At 42.9% G+C, this 22471-nt stretch overlaps 1 protein-coding gene across 2 annotated transcripts; it reads left to right on the forward strand.

Moving 5' to 3' along the window:
* Nucleotides 1-2260: 2260 nt before the first annotated feature.
* rasl10a (RAS-like, family 10, member A) lies at nucleotides 2261-21930 on the forward strand. Of its 2 annotated transcripts, none has more exons than XM_086111563.1 (4): nucleotides 2261-2633; nucleotides 2984-3329; nucleotides 16012-16136; nucleotides 20067-21930. In XM_086111563.1, exons 2-4 carry the CDS (start codon nucleotides 3114-3116, stop codon nucleotides 20335-20337), a joined length of 612 nt encoding a protein of 203 aa, XP_085967689.1. In that variant the 5' UTR covers nucleotides 2261-2633; nucleotides 2984-3113; the 3' UTR covers nucleotides 20338-21930. The 2 variants fall into 2 exon arrangements, with proteins under 2 accessions (XP_085967689.1, XP_085967690.1); XM_086111564.1 differs by having other exon boundaries at nucleotides 2261-2585.
* The last annotated feature ends 541 nt before the right edge of the window (nucleotides 21931-22471 follow it).

Consider the following 22471-nt stretch of genomic DNA (forward strand, 5'->3'; position numbering starts at 1 on the left):
TGTGCTAATGAAGCGCTTTTTTTTTTTTTATCAATGTCTCACAGGCACTTTTCGACCTGGCTGCGTCTGTTAATGAATGACCAACATTTAGCATGCTTGCCACTGTCCCCGCCTACGCCAAAGCTGTCCCAATTTTCTTCTATAGCTAATGTTTTATGAGGAGTGAAGCAGAAAACGGGCTAACTGCCTCATGCTATTAAACACACTGGACTCAACGTTAGATACACCAGCTAAATCTAATGAGATCCAATCTCAGAGCTGTAGGAAATGTCGGCTTGTACATAATAATGTATTCCGCTGGACATCTTATGGCTTGTCTCGTTACCTGCAGAAATCCAAAGTAGAGGAGGGCAGAACATGTTTGCACTGCACAGGAAGGCCTACGTTGAGATTCGAGCCGATGTCCTCTCGACTGTGAAGCAGACGTGTTCAACACTAGATGTCCATGCTAATAATCTTAGTACTGTAATAATTAATGAGAATAATGAATACACAGGGAGAATAAAATATACTAGTTCAAAATAATTTTGCCACTCCCATTCTGCTTTAAAGACAAAATAAAAGGCTCCAAATATAGATAAGGAATTCCCACTTATTAATGGTCCTGCTCCATTCAGCGCTATTACAGTAATTTAACACTATGGTATTTTTCTTGTGACTGTAGTTTGTACTGGGCAGTTCCAAACTGATATAACCCTGGAGAACCCAAGACCCCTTCTTTGGAAAATGATGAATTATACATTAAATGATGCTATATGTTCACTGAACACCAAAATATTTTTTCAAATATTTAATGCTTTAATCCTAATTTACGATTAGGGCCAAATTTGACCCTTTGGGATTTAAGGGTAGCATTTGAGTAGCAGAATTTATAGGGGCCAAATTTGACCCCGTGGGTTCTTCAGGGATGAACACAAATATTAACCAAAAAATTGAGCATATTCTTGAATAAATGCCGATCCTTATTGTCTTTGTAATACAATTAACCTATGTATACACCAGTTGCTATACATACAACAGTATCATTGTTAAACGGGCACAGCATTCACACTGTATTATTTGTGAGTAAATTGAAATGAAAAATAAAGGGAACACTGAAACAATGCAACGTAATTCTAAGTGTTCCCTTTATTTTTTTGGGGAGGGGGGAGAGCAATTTATATTGTTTTCTCTGCTAAATCCCTCTTCCTGCCACATCCCATAATGTTGCATGTTAGGTTTATCGAAGTCTCTAAATCATCCATCGGTATGAACAGTTGTTTGTCTCTATGTATAGTAACCGTGAACACTGCACACCTGTGACCTCAATAATCTCCAAAATATTGTGCTGATCACCTTTATATTTTCACAGATTGAATGAACATGAGTAGAGTTGAGCATATGAATTTGGCTAACTATTAATCCACATTTGCTGACGGGTGACAACAGAACATGACAAGCAAGGCAGTAAACAATATTGCAAGGCTTGTCATCTTCTTTCACAGACGTAATCATGCTGCTGTGAGGGGGGAAAAAAAGCTGTTCCCGTCCATAAATAATGTGTCATTAAAATGTACTGAATGTAGTCATAAAAAACCGCATTAAATCATGATTGCGTTTTTCAGGGGGGGGGTGAATTTCAGTGTTGACAGCGTTTTTACGTATACTGTACAGACCCATTACATAAGAGTCATTTTTTTTAGCCCAATCAGTGCTCTCTTTAATACTTGGGCTGGCTCTGGAACAGTTCGAGGGATGGCGCTGCGCCTGGGCTCGGGAGGTACGATAGCAACGCCAGATGTTAAGACCTTCAATCATTTCAGTTGAAATTCTATGATATATTTATTGTTTAAAAAAAAAAACTCAGCCCCCCTTATGTATCCCCCCTTCTGCCCCCGGAGGCGTGTGCCTAAACAAGTGTAGAAAATGGAAGGGGATACTTTTCTTCACATTTTTGCTTGGTGTCCTGTGATCTTCTCAGGTAAAATAACATGTCTTGCCTCATATAAAGTTTGCCAAACACTACAGAAGTGACTATTGAGTATTCGTGAAAGCCACGTTTCGTTGCAATTACAAATGAGTTCAGATTTTTTTTTACAAGCACTACGGGATACTTGCACTTAAAAGTCGTGTCACTTTTGAGTGGATCCGCGGCCATGGTGGGACTGTGATGGATTGGGCTCGTCGTCTCTGTCGTGGCCGTGGAGCCGCTCTCTCCAAGAACGAGTCGCGTCCCTTGGCGAAATGATGTGCATCTCCCGCATCACCGTGACAGCTTCCACACTGAATCACGTGACACAAAGAGAGAGAGAGAGAAGCTGGTGCCTTATCCGCAGACGCACGGTGCTCGTCCATGGGATGCCATAACAGAAAGCCCACGTCTGGCACCGCCTTTGTGGATTACCTTTTCCATCTTAATATGACCCGGTGCTGAATGAACCCATCTATAGCGTCGATTTGAGGAAGTATAATATGTGGCGGTGGGTGTTTTTACCACACGTGGAGCGCGTCTGGGTGCCGTGTGATGGAGGTGCGTGGAAAAACGCTGTAGCGTGGGGATGAAGAAGCGATGAAGACGCAGAGGGCTCCTGCTTGTCTCGGCCAAGGTCAGATTGGAGCCAGGCTGTGAATATGTCCATGTGGAGGGCACCTAGGTGGGCTCCTTTGCAGGGGGTCTCTTATGGACACCCCCCTCCAACACACACACACACGCAAAAACACTTTCCCCATTTTGCCCTGTCTGGGGTTTTTATTTTCTTTTGTCATTTATGCCCATGTAACTTTCCCCCTGATTTATTGTCTGAAACCATCCTTTTTAAAATGCTTTTACTCATGTATGTATTGGTTTACAAGTCTTTCTATTGTTGGCATGAAAACCACTATGCTTTTAAAAATGCCATGTCAAAAAGAAAGTAAAAGATTTTTATTTGGCACGTGTTTATGAACAACAGTAACATTTTTTTTTTCAATTTGTGACCCGACTGTCTTCCCTTCCACTCTACAGGATGCCATTACAGAGAACACAAGTCTGCTGGCTGCGTGGATTTCTTGTTCGGCCCTCCAGCCTGGAACTGTAACTTGGCTAGCGAGAAATCCAGCTTGACATCCGGGTGTCCGTGGTGTTGACACCAGGAATGGTGGAGACGTTGAGTATCGCCGTCATCGGTGCTCCCGGAGTGGGCAAAACTTCAATCATTCGCCAGTTTATCTACAATGACTTCTCGGAGGTGTATACGCCGACCCGCTCCAGATATGTGTACCGACCCTCCGTCATTCTCAACGGGAGCATGTACGAACTGAAGGTCCTGGACGTCCCGCCGATCTCCTCTTTCCCGTCCAGTTCCAGTCAGGTAATGCCGCAGCACGGTGGAGCGAAGTGACCCAGTACATATACTTCATTAGTGTGCTTCGGCAAATATTTCAGGAATCTGTACTCGAGTATGTGCTTTTTTTGGTGTGTCTGTACTTTTCTAAAACAGATACCTCCAAGTATTTTTCTACATTAGTGACCATATTCTGATCCCCCCCCCCAAAAAAGGGCACTCGACCCAGCCTCCAGATACTGAAATGATACTCAAAGATCTCATACATTTTAACTCGAATCATTTTAAAGTAAGACTGCATTATATTGGAAAATTATGCGATATGGGTGTTGCATTTTGCAAAATCGATGATATTGCGATATTTAACATGAACCTAGAGAGATGTCATCTTTATTATTTAAGGAAGACATTTTTGTTTCATGCTGAAAAAAACCAACGTATTCTTGTCTACATCAGTTCTTTAGTGTTAGTAATGCCCCAAGATGCGCTTCATCTATTGGATAGCGATGCATATTTAAGGTTGCATCTGATTGGTCCAAGTTAGATGAAAGCATGCAATTCCACATGCTTTTAGTGCGCATCTTTTACATTCTGCACTGCAGGTGCCGTGATTACAATGACAATTTTTTTTTCACCATGTTATGCCTTCTGTTCTCCCCGGGCCTGCGTGGGTTTTCTCCGGGTACTCCGGTTTCCTCCCACATTCCAAAAACATGCATGGCAGGCTGATTGAGCACTCTAAATTGTCCCGAGGTGTGAGTGAGGGTGTGCATGGTTGTTCGTCTCTGTGTGCCCTGCGATTGGCTGGCTACCAATTCGGGGTGTCCCCCGCCTACTGCCCGAAGACAGCTGGGATAGGCTCCAGCACCCCCGCGACCCTAGTGAGGATGAAGCGGTTCGGAAGATGAATGAATTATGCCTTCTGTGTATAGGGTAGAAAATAAATCATCCATCCATTACCCGAGCCGTTTAAATAATGAAACGGTTGTCTAACAATTTAACAAAGAAAATAAAAAACATCACTCCGTTTCTCCATCCTGTGTTCCTGGATCTAACAGTTAAGGAACTTGGTCAACTTTGCACTTTTTGAACTCTCTCTGAATACAGCTTTTAGGGTGTTTTTCTGTGTCGAGCTTTGAGCTCTACGACCAGCACCTTTATTATCCATTAAAACATTTTCCTGCGAGCTTTGCACATTACTACCTTGATCCTCAACTCTGAACCGTTAGTCGTGGGGAGTGACTGCAGTTATATTTGGCTTTTTCAACCGGTAAATATAACGCACCTCTCAGTCAAGTGACTTCAACCACAGTGGCTAAATGAACGGGATTTCATGCCATCCCATTTCAGCAGCCAACAGTTGGCATTCACACTTGTACCTGACCTCACCTGCCCCACACACTTGCCCTGACTGCCGTTGCTTGCCTTCTCTTTTGGGTTCTCCCTGCCCTGCCAGTGTTCACGTCACATACGGTGATGACGGCATACTCCGCCTCTCATGGAGAAAAAAAAAAAACATCAGTAAAATGAAACACATTCTAATTGGTCCCATGACAACCAATTAAAGACATTTTCATAAATTATAAAACAGTCCCGGATGCCCGAACAGCGTTTAAAAAAAGTGGACATGTCTGGGCAAAAGAGGACGTTTGGTCAGGGCCACCTCTTTCTTACTCTCTGGCCACCCTCCGCATCTCAGGAAAGTATTTTTTTTTTTCCCCACCACATTGATGTAGTGTTTTCTTCAACTCCTTGATACTCTGCCACAAGTCATTTATGACTAACTGCGTATTTAAAGAAAAACCTTCAGTTGAGCTCTGTGTAAACGGTAAGAGAATCTGACTTCGGTAATGAATCTTGAAATAAAATGCACACGCGTGCCAATCTTGGCCAACGCATTCATAATACAAGCAGAAACAAATAAGTAAAAAGTTTAAAATTGTGAAGAATTACCACACTTTGTTGTCGTTGTGCTTTTTAGATGTGATATGAATGAATGAGCCATTGATCACAGTATGGAAAATGGCGTCAACCATCGATGTCGATTGATCAATCTGATTGGCTGTTAACGATAGCGAATGAGTGCCTGAGATAGAAGTAGTAGAGTTGGACGCGTCTGTAAATTTTGCCGGGCCCTCATTAGTCATTCACAAGTGGCCGGGCCCCCTTCCATCACCTCATTTTTTTTCAAGGTGAACGTAAACTGCGAGCGTGGGTCCGTCAATCCGTAATGGTTTCTTTTTATCCTTCATCATTGATTTACAGTTCTGCACCTTTATCATTAGTATCGTCAGATCTTTTTTTTTGCTTCTTGGGCGACAGCCAGTTGGCGTCGAGAGCTTACTACTACGTCATACATAGGGGCAGCACAAGGCATACACACAGCCAAATATTTTCTTTTTTGACTCATACTCTCTTTTTTATTTACTCTTTCTTTTATTTTGTTTTTTTAACCCTTTGTAACCACCCTGGCGTGTTTTTTGAATTTGTTTCATTTGTACACCATTTCTATCTTCTTTTTCAAATAAATGCTATTGAAAGGGGGGGGGGGGAGACGCACATCCAAATAATCATAAAACACACACTGACTGCATTAAACTGGTCGATGCTCACTGAACTGAGGGCTCCTGATAAATGCTAAAGTCTCACACGATGACTGTTTGGCCTCCACACTTGTGACATCTTTTTTCAGACAATATTGATCAGTTTCCAAATAGTTGGACATTTGTGTTGAATTGGCCTGTTTGGCAGCTCCCTTGAAAAAAATTATCCTACGCATCGTGAGAGTCAGTTGGATGTCAGTCTTGGCTTAAAAAAGTTCAGAGCCGGGCCATTGCACAACATTGATTTTGCTCTGGTCCCTTCTTTAGTTGCTTTGACAATTTAACCTCACCGGTGGTTCTCTCCCGCTGAGGTGCACTATTGTTTTTGCACCAGCATTTTCATCCAAAGTCTTCAGGCCTGGCTACATTTTGCCCCAAAATACAAAATCATTTAAATTTCATTTGTGAAAATCATTGTGAAAAATTGCATTGACTTCTGCTGTCTTGCCATTTCTCACAGGGAAGAATGACATTTTCCTTGTACGTAGATCAGTTGTGTTCACATTGTTAACCGTCGGAGACCACAACACTGATATTATTTCTTTCGGCACACTCAGATGTCCCCCGTCTCGTTGCTATGGAGACACAACTGACTTAACACTTCACTTTGACGTTTTAAAATGCCCCTAGTGAAGACAGTACGGTGTATTGTTATTTATTCACCACGATGTGTCTTCCTCACTCTGATACAGCGTGACTTTGTTTGCTCGTAGCGAAAAGGCGGGATGATGCTGCATACGGAATACTGGCACGGCACTTGCTTTTGTAATCCCACATTTAAAAATAGAACACCCTGTGCTTTGTCTCATGACCACAGGTCATATGGCACGTTTCATTATAGATGGAGGTGAGGAGGACAGGCCGATAGTTTTTGTTCCCTTATAACAATATGGCTTTCGACTGATGGGAAAAAAAAGCAAAAGTACAGCTGTTGCCATCAATATGAAGGTTGTATTATTGCTTTATCAGTTCTCTGTAGGTGTATGTCTCGTGCAAGGAGTTGGGAGGTCAAAGGAATCCAGCATTGAATCGCAGCATGTGGAGTTGACATGTTCTCCCCATGCTTGTGTGGGTTTTCTGCATCGATTCTGCATTCCCACCACATCGCCAAAAACATGCATACAGTATTAGATTCATTGAAACCCCTAAATCAGAGGTGTCAAACTCAAGGCCCGAGGAGCCAGATCCGGCCCGCCCGGTCATTTTATGTGGCCCGCGAAAGTCATGTGTGTCAACTTGCCAAAATCTGTACCAAAATGTGAAATAGTCATGTGGAATAAATAACGTTCAGATTTTGCAATAGCTTTGTGACACAGTTTACACTCACTTGAACAATAATTGAACAAACTATTAGAATTGACTTGACTGATTTCAAAACTAGTAATCTATTAATTTGTTGTGTACAAGTAAGGGAAGACATAACTTCAAATTGACCCGCGACTAAAATGAGTTTGACACCCCTGCCCTAAATTGTCCATAGGTGTCAATGTGTGTGTGATTTGTTGTTTGTCGATACAGTATGTGCACTGGCAAAATAATCGGTTCCAGATTGAAATTGTCTCCAGAATAAAAACCAAGAAAAAATAAGGTAAGAAAGAAACAAACAAACGCCAAAAAACTGGAACACTCTCAACTGTCGTCTCTACACATGTTCCATGTGTATACTATGTCTCCCATCCAAATTTAGCTGGAATAGACTCCAGCTTACTTGGCCACAACACTGAACTGGATGCGCACTGCACTGACAAAAAAAAAAAAAAAAATTAATGAAGCAATGCATCACACCAAATATTTGAGCTTTGGCTCATGTTAATAAATAATTTAATAGAGACGGTGTGACGGTAAAAGACTGGTGAGTACATCTGCCTCACAGTTCAGTGGTTGCAGGTTCAAATCCAAGCTCTCTGTATTTCAGTTTCCTCCTGCATTTTGAAAACGTGCATGTTCGGTTCATTGAAAACTTTCAATTTTCCTTAGGTGTGACTGGAAGTGGAATGGTTGAGGACAGGCGGTAAAGGTGTAGGTGTGGGAGGAGGATCGAGTGAATGGATGAAAAGTCCATTCCAATGTCCGCGCATCTTGGATGTTGAGGTTGATATAGAGTTGACTGAACTTTATAGAAAGTAATACAAAAAGAATGAACATTTGTTTGTTTATTTTTGAGTCAATCCAAAAATGCAGAAATTCCATATTATATTATACTCTCCTCCCTCTCAAGTTGCTGAATAACCAAATTTGCTCCACCTCTTAGTGTGCCGCGATGTGATAACAAAGTCATATTGTTCCATTGACAGTGTCAGTATAATTGAAAAAAATAGCTTTTGTTTAGGCTTTATTTATTTATTTTTTTGTATAGCGCTTGCATTGGACCGAAGTAGATGTACACCTGCACTGTTGAGTGCCGAAAAGGTCAAGCAAATTTGCATTGTTAAGATCATAGCTTTTTCTCCGAACAAGTTCTTCTACGCATATCATGAACCCGATATTTTCCTGGCCAAAAGGTGCAAAAACGTCTGGAGGTTGTTTGCATCTGATTGCAGGATGTGCACTCCAAACCATCTCAGTTGATGGTGTGACTCATGTCCTCGAGAGGACTGTTTTCGAGTGCCAAATCTCCAAGGTCGCCACATTTAGTTGCTTCACAACACCGGATGAAGGCGCGGCTCATTTCTTTTGTTGCTTTGACGTCACAAATAAGAGCAGATGTGGCTGTCCACACCGTGGAGGTGACACGTAGAACGCAAAATGAGGCTGAGAAGCAGACAAGAAGGACCTTAAACAGGTTCAGAGGAGTCCAGTGCAATGAAACATTTTGCTCACTTGTTCACTTTTCTTGCATTTCTTTACATTTAAAGTGAGAGTCCTCTGTCTTTATTTCCCTAACTTTCTCATCTCGAGACAACCCAAACTTACTAAAATATATCATGCATTACTGGAAAATCTTTGATTCCAACTCCAGCCTCCCTGTGTGGAGTTTGGATGTTCTCCCTGGGCCTGCGTGGGTTTTCTCCGGGTACTCCAGTTTCCTCCCACATTCCAAAAACATGCATGGCAGGTTAATAGAACACACCAAATTGTCCCTAGGTGTGAGTGTGAGCGCGGATGGTTGTTTGTCTCTGTGTGCCCTGCGATTGGCTGGCAACCGGGTCAGGGTGTCCCCCGCCTACTGCCCAAAGACGGCTGGGATAGGCTCCACCCCCCGCGACCCTTGTGAGGATAAGGCGGATCGGGAAATGGATGGATGGATGGACGCTGGAAAATCAACAATGTATATAGACAGTCAGAATTCCACCTGAATTTGAAAGAAAAATTGTATCCAAAACTTGCCCTTGAGTCCAGAATCCACCAAAATATGGCAAGATCTGGCAACACGACTCATTTCCCCTCTGGCTTTCTGCTACATATTTGAAAGGCTTGTTTTTCGTACTTTCATGACACTTTTTTAAAATTCTCGCATCCTGTCGATATCGGCAAAAGAGCAAATGGTACTGAGAGTGCTCGTAGACCACCCAATATATCCTACTGCCCACTTGTTAGTGATACAGTATGCTGGCTGTATCTTAATATCTGCAAGACAACACAAAATGTCGGAATTTCTGTCCCTGCAGTTACAGCTCATAAGTCCTGGTGCAATATTACGTCTCGCAGTTAGAACAAAGCATAAGTCAACATAAACAAAAAGCCGAACTTAATAACACTAATGTGGTACATGAAGGATAAAGTAAGATGATGGGAGCATAACATTTTTGGATTTTGAGCCGTGCGGAACATATCCATGAGTCATACGGCAAATCATCAAGTTTATATGGATTTGATAAAAGTTGAATCGGTCATTGCTTTTGCGCAACCCCTACACGTCACTTCTGGGAAATCACTTTATTTTTTATTTTTTGCATGAGTAAGAAAAGTGGATCGTCTGGACTTCCAGCATTTTACCGTGACAGTCGGCGACTCAGTAAAAAATGGAGCCCCCGTCATTTTGAGAAAGCCTGATCTCAATGATGCTTAAAGCCGCTTTGAGGAGATGTAAGGAGGGCTTGGAATGAGATGTGATGAGTGTTCCGTGTGTCTGCCGGAGTGCGGGCCACGCTTTGAGTCACACGAAGAGGCTTTTAAGCACACAGATGTGTTGATCATATCGAAACGGCATTTCATCCCATGGTGAGGGGGTGTGTGCTCTGCTGTCCGTCGCAGCCTTGGGAAGTTATCCGCACACAGAGAAAACCATTAGCTGAGTGCTACCACACCATTTCTATGAGCAAGATTTATGGGTGCCCCTTGCTCAGCAACTCACCTGCCAGGACTCCGGCCCCTTTTTTGTTCCCCCTTTAATTTTGTTCTTTTGTCTATTCTAGTCATGTCCGGCTTGTACTAGAGGCGTCACGCTTTGTGTGTTCACGTTCTCTGTTCATAATGAGCACGCTGATGAGACACGGCGTATTTTAGAATCAATGCCCTGCTCGGTTTGGAGCGCTTCAGGCGGGGAAATGTAACTCTGGCGACACCAACTGAAATAGATATGGAGTTGAGTCCAGATTTTTTTGTTTCATACCCTGGCCGCATTTTGACTTGAAGTAAATTTGCATTTGTGGATGGGCATCCTTTATCTGGAAAAGACCCAAGAAAGACCCTGTGCTAATTCCATTTGTTTATTACATTTTGATGTAAAGCTGCAAGCCCCAAATTATTCATAGCCTCTCATTTTATAAACGTCTTGTGTTTTAAATGTATAGCTCAGCAGAATGCAAAGTTAGAAATGTCTGTAGTTCAAGAAAATACCTTCAAGCTGAGTTCTGGAACATCTTAGCGTACAGCATGCACTCTCTCCGTCTCTCCTCCTCTCTCTCGATGGTGTAATGGTATATTTGCCTGATTTGCATGCAGGCAGCATGAGTTCCCTTCCCATTACCTGACAGTGTGAATGGTTGTCTTCTTCAATATGTGCCCTGCGTCTGACTGGACCAGTCTAAGGTTTAGTCCACCCTTTACCCAAAGTCAGCTGGGAAGCTTCCACTCATCCATGACACTGAACAAGATAAGAGGGGCATAGAAAATGGATGGATGCATGTTCATCTGTATATTCCAGTAATATTTATTGTCAAAGTGAAGTAGAAGGGCCGATTGAAATGTTTACTTTCCAGTGCCCGTCAACGGAAACATAAAAAATGTATGATTGGCATTCTTTTGACCTGCTGCGCCATTTCTATTTTTCTCAAGGGGGACCTCCCCATTTTTAAAGCAAAACTACACTGTGTGAGCTGCGTTTGCACCCGTCAAAACACGGTAGTCTGATTTATATTTAGATTAAGAATGAAACAGACTTGTTCATCTCCATAAGGGGGGCGATCATGTTGGGGTGCAAGGGTGTGCCCAGTGATTTGCTGGAGACCAGTCCAGGACGCACTCTGACTCTGTCCCAAAGTTAGCTGGGATAGGCCGCAGTTACCCACGAGAACAAGTGGTGTTGAAAATCGATGGGCTTCTTATTATAACTTACTGCCTTTTTGCTTAAGGATACCCATTCATCAAATACAAATTCACTTTTGTCGCAGTTTCAATTATTCTGGCCTTGACTTGAATGTACCAACACAGATGGTTCGGGGGCAGAAAAGTTCTTGGCCTCAATAGTGGCGGGAATAAAAGAGCAACTGAGGACACAGGAGGAATTCAGTGCAGTCGCTTAGGAAGGTTGCCGAGAGTTTAATGGACACTGTTGAAGGACAGCTGACCAAATAGTCCTCTAATTTGTCATGAATAAACTGCAGGGTGGGGTGAGTCAGCGCGCCTCCGTGCTTCAGAGCAATATCTCATCACTTCATGTTATTTGGGGGGAAAAAATGAGCATTTTATGATGATTATTTCAACCCGGTCTAATATTGGAAACAAGCAAGATGTCTACCTTTCTACTTGAATGGTCGTGTGGTACGCCTGTCTGCTGCTGATAATATTGAGCGTTTGCCACAGTACGTCAGTGAGATGCGATAACAGCCTCGCTCTTGGCTCATTAACTCAGTTTTATTTTGGACACCAGCGTCTGGACATTTGTCTTAGTTTTCTCTGTTCATGCTGTCAGCTTGGAATTGCATAATGTTACGCGTTATGTAACTTTGAGCCTTCCAAATATGAGGCGCTCATCCCTGAAGGGTGTGTGTGTGTGTGTGTGTGTGTGTGTGTGTGTGTGTGTGTGTGTGTGTGTGTGTGTGTGTGTGTGTGTGTGTGTGTGTGTGTGCTCGCACATGCATTTGTGTGAGTACAAATAGTGTTTGGGGAGCTTTAAAGGCGCCACTAGGCCACTTTAGTCACAGGTGTCAAGATTAGTGTGGTTAAGTGAGGTGGCGGCACCCAACTGCAGCAAAAGCTAACGCGAATCTTTTTTTTTTTTTTTTTTTTTTTTTTTTAAAGAAGAAAAAGTCCAAAAGATGAGTGGCGGGGATTATATGCACATCAACACCAGCAAGGATTTAACAGAAACCACGAGGATATTGTGGATTAAATATTTGGAAATACAGTACTTCCATCCATCAGCCACTCGACTGATATATCTGTGTGAGAGAGAGAAAGTGTTGTCCAAGTGTATTTGAACTATTCAGTGAAGCTATCTTTATTCACAAATTTTGACAGTAGTCATACCATTTTGTCATTCTGCACATATTTTTGTCATTCTGTGCATGAGTGCAAATTATGAGCAATGGGCCATAACTATCTCCATGTTATGTAAAATGCTGTGAATTTCAAAAAAGACTTCAGTCGGACAGATTGAAATGTTCTTGGTAAGGTCACCGTTAAGAGGAGGACGATTTTTACCCTCACGGGACCCAATAGACTTTAATTGCAAACGACCTATGGTTGACGCTGATTACCCGACACGTCTCCCACCACAGTTTACTGTACATGAGTATGGATCGATCACAATGATTCATGGTGGCTCCTAAAATTAGAAGACTTGGACAGCTTTGTCTTTTGTCATTTGCCGGCAGTTGTCAGGGAAACGTGTTGTGTTTTGGCTCTTGAGGAGACAAGGAGGAGATGCTCTATTTCCTCCCAGAAGACCGTCTCCAAACATAACAGCCGTGCTCCCACAAGCACACTGTGGCACAAATAAACATGCCCACGCATGCATTTTTAAAAATCCACTTGACTTCATTAGCACCATGATCCCGCCTATGGTTTCTTACCTTTTGTGTCTTGTTCGGCTGTCGAGACATTTTCTCGCTGCCCCCCTGCCCCTCCTCATCCTTGTCCTCCACATTTAAAAACAGAACAGGGACCACAAGGAACATATGAGATGAGAATAAACCGTGCTATTTTTAGCTCAGCTGCAACTTCCTTCACTGTGCACCTGACGATTGTCAGATGAGGCTAAGCTGCGTTGATGTGCTGTTATTAAATCACTATACTTAGATCCATTGATAGAATGTCTCTCTCTCTCTTTATATATATATATATACTGTATATATATGTATATGTATATATGTATATGTGCACACACAGTTTTTTCCCCTGTTATTGTAAAATGAACTTTTCCAGAAAATGGTCACACTTCCATACAGTGATCCTTCGTCTTTCACCTTTGATGTCAGAGATGTCAGCGATGCATGTTTGCCTCCACGTTTGAGCAGCCTCATTACCCGTGCAGAAGTGTGCGACGCCTCACACTCACTCTGCCAGCCACCCTCACTCCTCTGTGTTTGCATTTCCATCTTTGCAAGTTACACCAAGTCTCGCCCTCGCCCCCTCTGCCATGTTCATAAATGATGATATTATTTGTTTTTGTGCAGCGTGAAGCCTCATTTCCGACATTACAAGGAGATTCCCCACATTCCAATTTTGTGTTACACGGGGCGGTAGGATGGAGTGCTATAATTTAAATACCACAGGGGAGAAGAGTCTGGCTAATTAGAACAATCATTGCTTGAAAAGGAGGGGTCAAAAGCTAATCTGAAGCAAGAAATGAAAACATGGCTTTATTTGATATGTGCTTTGGCTTACTGGCACATCAGAAACGACAACAAAACCGTCTTAAATAATGCACTGTACAAAAATACTACGTTCATGGACCTTCACAAAAACCTCCCACACAAACGAAAACCCCAGGGCAGAATACCGTCATTTTGTGTTCCAGCAAAATTGCTAAAATAGGATTTGGTCGGTGGACCCTGGAAGGCGCTGTTTGTAGAGGACACAAGCTATACAACGACAGAGTTAGTAATTGCGCTCACCAAAATAGTTTCATAATCCTCATGAAATATGATGGCCCTCTGCAGAGCAGCATGGCAGCAGGCGGCAAAGATGAGGCAAAATCCTTTTCGCAATTACATCTTTAATTGAAATAGGTCCTGGCACGTTTCATATTTCACATTTTGTTCTCTGCCAATGAGTGTTAAAATTTCAGATAAAAAGTGGCAGACTGAGTTCATCATGGTTGCCAGCTCTAAAAAAAAAAACCCTCGATCTAGTTCACGAGGTTATCTTCCCCCATTTTCTAAAACGTTATCTCAAGGCTGAGTTTCTTTTCTCATTTGTCCTTCGAAAGCAAGCCTTGACATCACAGCCCTCTCTTTCCATCTCCATCTTCCAGCAGGAGTAATATACAGTAATTCATTGGGCGCTGTTGTGGAGGCTAACCATGTTACTCATTGTATCATTTTCATATAATTCATATGATGAATAACAATAAAGACACTTTATGTTCATATTCCTGTAATGATATGAGCAAACCGTATTTGCTTGTTCGACTAGCGATGCCTGCCCACGGCGCACAGAGCATACACTGAGCATGCGCAGTCGTAGGGCAGTCCACGAGTTGTACACATGGCGTTGTTGCGTTCCCTCTCCGACCGCGACGGCAATCCAAATAAAGAACCTCTACCCTTTCCAGAAGTTGTATTATTGAACGAAGCCGCTCACGCAAAGCGACACAATTCCGTCTTTGGTTTTACATGGTTGAATGTCTCCCATGCTGAAACAGCAATGCTTGAAACAATTACTTTTTGAATAACAACTGCCAATCATTCAAATACTCCACTCGTGTCAGTCAAATTAATTGACATTAAATTAAATTCAGAATGGAATGTCTTTATAACGTGATTGACCCGATGATATGAAAATCATTGAATCTACCGGAAAAAAAAAAAATCAACACTACGCCGTTCTTCTGCTGCTCCATGTTTTCATTCATCAATTCTGCGTTGCCACAGTTTTTCCTCATTTGAGGCTACGGGAAGCAGTACTTAACGGTATACGCTCACCATGTTTTATGACTTTGTCGTGGGTCGTCCACCTCTCAGAACCGACTCTGACTCTCCAACGACCCTGAGCCAAAGTGATTTGGAATAATTAAAGAAGCACATGCTGTTCAACCTCTCTCTTTATTGCTTTTTATTCCAGCCATCCTTCCATTTTTTTTTTATACCGCTTATTCTCACGAGGCTCACGGGTATGCTGGAGCCTATCCCAGATGAATTTGGGCCTGAGGCACGGCACGCCCCAAACTGGTCTCCAGGCAATCGCAGACAATGTATTCTATTGTATGCTATTGTAGTTAGCTGCTGTATGTACCATATGTGTCGCACACATAGAGTATGAGCCACACCAAAACAACTATAAGCTCGTTGCATAATTAAACGGCACAACACATTCTCATGAGAATTTTCAGGCATATTCCATACAGATACAACAAAAGCAACACGAAGAAACCGTGTTGCGTATTTCCAGCCAAATGAACGCCACTGTGGCTGTGCAACATTGCACCCGATACATACAATGGTGGGTCCTGCTTAAACAAACAAACAAAAAAAACACACACAAGTGAGGCTGACGTACAACAAAGAAAAAGATTTTCTTTGACACAAATATGGTTTCACGATTATGATGGCCATTGCCAATGAGTAAAATATTTACGGCACGATAAATGGAGGTAATAAACATCAGCCTAGTGAACTGTACCAGTCTTGCATTATCAGTTTGAACTGCGTTCAAGGGAAATTAGATTTAATGACCCGTTGTACACTGTCGAATCTCAAATCGCTGTACATTGTTTTGTTTTGTTTTTTTAAACTTGGTTTCTCTTTAAATAATGAAGCATTATTTGTGTATGTGTCCTCCAGGAGTGGCTGGATTTGCGTTGCAGAGGCGTTCGCAACGCCAACGCCTACATCCTGGTGTACGACATCTGCTGCGTGGAGAGTTTTGAATACGTGAAGATGATCAGGCAGCAGATAGTAGAACACAGGTATGGTCGGCGCCGCACTTGCTCTGGCAAGCGGCTTGTTAACTATCACACTAGTTTGGTGGCGATGACAACACAGTATCTTGAAGACGGCGTACAATTTTGCAGGCGAGACTACAAAGTGTACAATAAACTGCTTCGTGACAGGGTGACAGTGACAGATAAGCCGCAGCGGTAACATATCTTTTAATTCCCCCCCAGCATCCTGACAGTGCAGGAATGACATTTGATTCGTATTGTTGACACATGACAAGCCTCAAATGTGACTGGAGATTGATTCAAAGATGACTTTTTAAACATATTTCTGCTGGTAATGGGCAGTAGATGTGATAAAAGGATGCGGTAAAATGGAGATAAAGCTTTTTGAAAGGTATAATGACTGACTTCATTTGTTTTGTATGGAGCTTCAGGACAGGACTGGCCCCATACAGCCAATATACCCACTTTGAGTTTTGCATTAGTGTGAAGGGTTGTTGTGCGTATCGTAGTAGGTCTATAAACCAAAGCTGAGAAGAAAAAAAAATATGCATGGGAAAAGTAAGATAAGATAAGAAAACCTTTATTAGTCTCGCAATGGAGAAATTCCCAATTCACAGCAGCAAAGTTATGAAAGGAAGAAGTAGAACAACAAAATATAGGAGCTGCTGGAAAGGCAGCCACTCTCGCGGCGCCATTTTGAAGTCAAAATAACACAACACAACACATAGGGCACAGACAGCCGTGCAATCTTCACCACTTTTCTGCATACACTTTGTTGTCTGAAGCGGTTATAGATGAAAGAGGAGAGGATCAAAGTGTCCTTTCACCAGTGGATCAGAGACGTCATGCTGAAAATGTGCACACGTCTGCTACAAGCTAAGTTTTGAAAGCAAACGGGAAGCTGTAGCGTCCATTGACGAAAAGAGATTCGTTCACTTCTCCTGTCCCACGTAATGCGCTTCAAACTCCAAGCCGCGACTCCCAGTTCCAAATCCGCATCGGCGCTCCGCGCTAACGCTCCTTTCTTGTCATCGTCGGCTCCTCAAGACTTACATCCATCCAGCCGCAGACCGTTCAACAGTACCGATCTCTCCGCTGAACAAAGCGGGGCTGTGAAAAATGCTGCCCATTACAGGCGCAAGACACAAGCGCCCCGCCCGGACTGTCCAGCAACGACAGTCAAATGGCGCCGACATTCCTCCCAGTCAAAAATAGTGCTGGTATACCCATGCTGCCGAGAAGGCGCAACCACCGAGCACAGAGTCTCCTCCTTGATGAATGCCGTGGCCAAAAAATGCTGAAAAAAGCCCACATCAGGTCCACACGACGTAAACAACACAAAGTGACAAAACAAACACAAAAACAAAAAAAAGCAAGGCTCATGAGAGCACTTGCTGACGGCTGCCTACTCGGGCGCCATCTTGACTTCAAAGATGTAATCATACATTGCATTAACATCTGAAGCCTGACTGGTGTGGGATTCGTTCTTTCGATTGAAAATAATTCTACTTATTTGGACAGAATGCACATTCTCCTGGCATCAATTAAAACATTTAAAAATTTTTTTAACATTTGCGTTTGTTTAGCCCACTGGCATGAAGCAATATTGTCATACTCTTGACATGTCTTGTCTTGTTAATATTGCAGATATTGTTATCCAGCCTGTGAAAAGGAGACACGTGGTGTGACTACTGCAATGTGTTTTTCAAGACTTTTGTAATTTCACCTCAGGGATGTAAAATAATTCTGTTCAAGTCTCTTTGTGCGTATTCCGGTGTGTGGAGCTATCGGGCCATCTGTCCTGTTAGATGTGCTAATATGTCGGTCTTTGTCATCAATGAGGCAGACCGTATTAAGCCTTAGGAGGGGAACAGATAAGTTGTTTGAACGGCAGCTGCCACTGGACCTTCATGCATTGTAATGTAACTAATAGAATATTAGAACATTTGTCCTGTACATAAACTTATTTGACGCTTTTTCATCAAATAAATATCAGGTCTCCCTGCCATACTAATAATGCCTACTAAAAAACGGACAATTAAAATTAGCAAAGTGACTACTGAGAGTTCCTATGCGCAAGGAAGATGTTATAGTGGTGCCTTTAAAATATGATAATTAATTCCATGATTATGCCCTAAACACAAAACATCTTATCTGAAATCATCTTTCCCCATTGAAATGAATAGGAATGCCAAGAATCTGTTCCTCTGTTAGGTTTTTAAATAAGGAAAATAGCAATCAAGATACTGTACATTACTTAAGCATGAAAACACATGAATTAAACTGTTTGTGCTGTTCATCATGATGAATTAATTGTGACTTCTTCTGTTATGTGTGACTTGGCCACTAGGGGATAGTTTAATACTGTTTTGCTGACAGAAACAAAGAAGAGTTGCACGACTGCTGTCGGTGTCCACAGCTGTGAGCCGCTTGATGGAGGCATGGTTAAAATTCTGTTGGAGGTGCGAGTTGAAACTCCTTCTGACAAGCGATTATGCCAGAAGTTCCTAGCAGACCCTCACAATAAGTATCACGCAGCCGCAAGTGTGATGACAACAACAACGTTGATTATCGAACTGTGGCCTAGGGTGTCCTGGTGCCAGGTGCATGTCTGGGCACCCTTATGTTTGAACATTGTGTTACTTATGGACAATCAGTAACAAGCACAGAGCTCCAATAACAAAGCACCAGTCAAGAATGGATCAGTAGGGCTGTTTCTCCTGATCAAGGTCTCACTGTCATTGCCCACATCAGCACTGAAGTTTTGCAGCAGAACCAGAGACAGCGCCCTTCAGTACCTACACCTCCAGGCCTGACTATAGAGAAGGACACTTGTGACCCATTTCCTGGTGAAAGAAAACATTCTCCAATTATGTAGTATTATGTAGTTCTTCATAGGGAGTTCTTTGTCTGGTCCCTCACCTCGGACTTGGGTAACACAAAGCCCCTGAAAGCTTAGCTCCTCGGGTCCTCCATCATGATAAGGTGACGACCAAGAATGGGCCTATAAAAAATGGAATATGATCATCACTTGCCAGCCCGAATGCCTTACACACAGGCATTGTTCTAACTACGTGTGAACGATTGAATATTTCCATGCACAATGACTTTGTCCATCCAGTCCAGGCAGCTGACAATGTCATTGTGTTCACTGCGCCTAATTGCAATACCTATTTCTATTATTCTGCTGTCTTTTACTAGTCCTGTTCTGCTCACACATTCCTTCATTGTAATCATTGTACAGTATTGAGAAACATCTACTGTGTTGCTGTGTAATGTATGTCTTTTTTTTCTTGGGCAGCACAGTGACCTGGTGGTTCTTATGATCTGAAATGTGTGTGTGTGTGTGGGGCGGGGGGGGGGACAGAATATTTCTGACACAGTAACATTCAGGCTAAAATAGACTGTAGACTAGATGCATACATCATTTCCGCATTTGGGCTATGGAGCCGTGCTCACCTCCGGTCGCTTGCCTAACACATAATGATTGTATTGAATTCTTTAAAATATGCTCACAATCTGCTAAAATGACATCACGCTACCATCAATAACAGTTATCCAAGTGTTGGCGAAGCAATCAAAGCATCATATCTCATTTAATGAGCCATTTGCTGTATCACAGTACATTCGGGTCCATGTGAACGTAGACTCGCGCGGCTTATTTTGACATGCTCAACCCAACTTTATTTAGAACGCACAAATAAATAAAGAAATAAAAGGACCCCCCCCCTCCACGCACACAAATTTATGCTTACCACTCCTTTGCTATTTCTTTTCACACTCCATATTGCTTGCAAGCAGTGCTGCACAGTGTGGTGTGAGCCCACCCTGCCCACGAGCTGTAATCCTCCAATCCGCCCCCTCACATCTCAGAAGAAAGGCAGGCAAAAGCTGCAAATAGCTCAGCTTGCACACACCAAGCACCCACATGCTAACACATGTCAACCTTTGCAGGGAAGGAAGCAGCAGCGAAGTGCCCATTCTGGTGGTGGGCAATAAAAGAGACCTCCAGCGGCAGCGCTTCATGCCTCGCAGGGCAGTGTCGGTTCTGGTCAAGAAGACGTGGAAGTGCGGCTATGTGGAATGCTCAGCCAAGTTCAACTGGCACGTCGTCCTGCTCTTCAAGGAGCTGCTGGGCATCGCCGTGGCGCGGGGCCTGCGCCAGAATCACACCTCCATCCGCCTGCAAGGGGCACTGCAGAGGAACCGCTGCACCATCATGTGACCCTCTCACCTCAGCAGGGGAGCAAAGGACTTCTTGATCTTAATGGCTGGAAACTCAATACCCTGTGGCCTCCTGCTTTACTGAGCTGATTTTACATAATGAGCATTATTGAGAAGCTGCGCTTGCACGATTCCATTCATGTGTCTCATCCAACCGCTTCCGAGTCTCATTCTGCTGTTCACTTTTTTGGCATAGAAGTAAAGAGGAGTCACCATATGACACAACAGGCCTTGCATTGCATAGACACTCGGGTGTCTGATTCCTTACTTCTCTTAGTGACGGTAGCCTAATTGGAAGGAAGCTGCTTTTGTGAGACGCAAAGGGCGAGAGGCAGCAATATTGGTTGAGTCTTCCTTGTGAATGTGTTCTATTCAGTGAGGTAGAGGAGGTGACAACTGAAAAAAAAAAAGATATTTGGGGAGATCTTAAGAGATGGATTAGTATGTTTCTAGATTCAGTAAGGTAGCATACCTTTTCTCGATTCAATGACACTTTTTCTTACCCGCCCATACTGCAGCTATGATGATGTTTGTTTCGACTAAAGGTGTTGCATAGTTGTCATGCAGCGGAAAATGCTGCAGTCCCTTATCGTGATGTACTGTAGGACCCCCACACCCACCCCACCCCTTTTTCATCAACCAACCCACTTCCCATCCCACCCCTCTCACTCAGTGGCTGGTGAATACATTAACGCAAGGGAATTATGGACCTGCAGGAGGCTGCGGAGCCTGAAAAAAGGCACTGCATGCCGGTTTCATTGTGTGTGTGTGTGTGGGGGGGGGGGGGGGTGCGATCGGACAGTGCGCGTGTGTATGAGAAGTGGCATGCTTGATCGCTGACATTCAAGCAAGCAAAGGGACGGAACAAGCAAATGAGAGACGGACCCTGAAAGCTTTGTCTTAGAAAGGAGCAATAAAATTCCGCCTGACCGACAGAGCCATTGTATTCTGTTTAAGATCAATTGATTAAACCCATCCACACTTAAAAAACAAGAAATGCTGCAGCAGTGCTCCAAGACGTCAACCAAACACTACACAAGTGTGTCCCAGACAGAGACAACTCTAATAAAGGTTTCCTAACCTGGCTCTTAAACAGTGTATGGCAATTATGTGAGACTTACAGTTTGTTAACATGACTGCACTGAACATTAGAAGACTTGTTGTACCTAAGAGGGATTTCTTGAGTAATTGACTTGCATGCTATTGTTGGCACTAGATCCAACAGGTCAGGTTTTAATTGCACTGATGTGAAAATGTGATATCGTGTTGGATTTCTTTTGTAACACATGGTTGTCTGACTGTGTTGTGAGTTGCGGAGTGGTGTGGTTGTTTTACACTGGCATGTGGGAGCACAAGCTTGTGATGTAGTGCTGATCCTTTTGTCGGGGTAGATCGCTGTTTTAGTCATTTTTGTTTTCGATTCAAAATTTCAAAAGACATGTAGCAGCAACTGTGTGTAGCATGAGTTCTCATCAGATCGCGTGTTTCCAAATAATAAGGGCTACAGTTTTTTTTAAACAAACTTGTATTTGATTTATTATGAGAGTATTGTGATATTTTGACATGATGAAATAAAGGCGTTTGGGAACAGCAATTGCAACTTCTCAGTGCCTTGTATAATTTCAGCACTTGGCAACATTTTGGCAACAGTGCCATCCAGTGTACAGTATGTACTTTCACCGTTTGATTGATCATGAGCTGATCATGAGCGTTGTAGTATTGAAAAGTTTGGTCAATTGAGGTTAGACTCAACCTACTCCATAGATGTGACTGAGGATTAATTGTTGTTTGTCTTTTTGTGTCCTGCGGTTCATTGGATGCCAGTCCAGGGTGTTCCTCACCTCTCACCCAAAGCCAGTTCGGCTCCAGCTCACCCAGTAAATTGTATTTTTACCAGAGCTGAGGAAATGTAATTGCCAGAATTCTGGGGATGAAATATATGAGAAACAATGAGGACAAATTCATACACGGAAAAGCTGATAATGTTGAATTGTAAAGTTGAACATGCAGCGACGACGGGCTGTGCATTTGGTGCATGGACCTTCACTATGGAATTACTCGACTTAACCCATGTCTTATTTTGTAAGACCATGTCTGCCACCACTATCACATTGCAACTATAGAAGCCATCCATA

This window comes from Hippocampus guttulatus, chromosome 5 (genome assembly GCF_054856545.1).
Source record: "Hippocampus guttulatus isolate MCC_2025c chromosome 5, RoL_Hgut_1.0, whole genome shotgun sequence".
NCBI classification, from domain to species: domain Eukaryota; kingdom Metazoa; phylum Chordata; class Actinopteri; order Syngnathiformes; family Syngnathidae; genus Hippocampus; species Hippocampus guttulatus.

Excerpts from the sequence above, each read along its gene's own strand:
- rasl10a (XM_086111563.1), top strand. The coding sequence starts at position 3,114 with ATGGTGGAGACGTTGAGTATCGCCGTCATCGGTGCTCCCGGAGTGGGC. Across the intron at positions 3,330-16,011 it reads TCCCGTCCAGTTCCAGTCAG|GAGTGGCTGGATTTGCGTTG; the intron begins GTAATGCCGCAG and ends TGTGTCCTCCAG. Across the intron at positions 16,137-20,066 it reads CAGCAGATAGTAGAACACAG|GGAAGGAAGCAGCAGCGAAG; the intron begins GTATGGTCGGCG and ends CAACCTTTGCAG.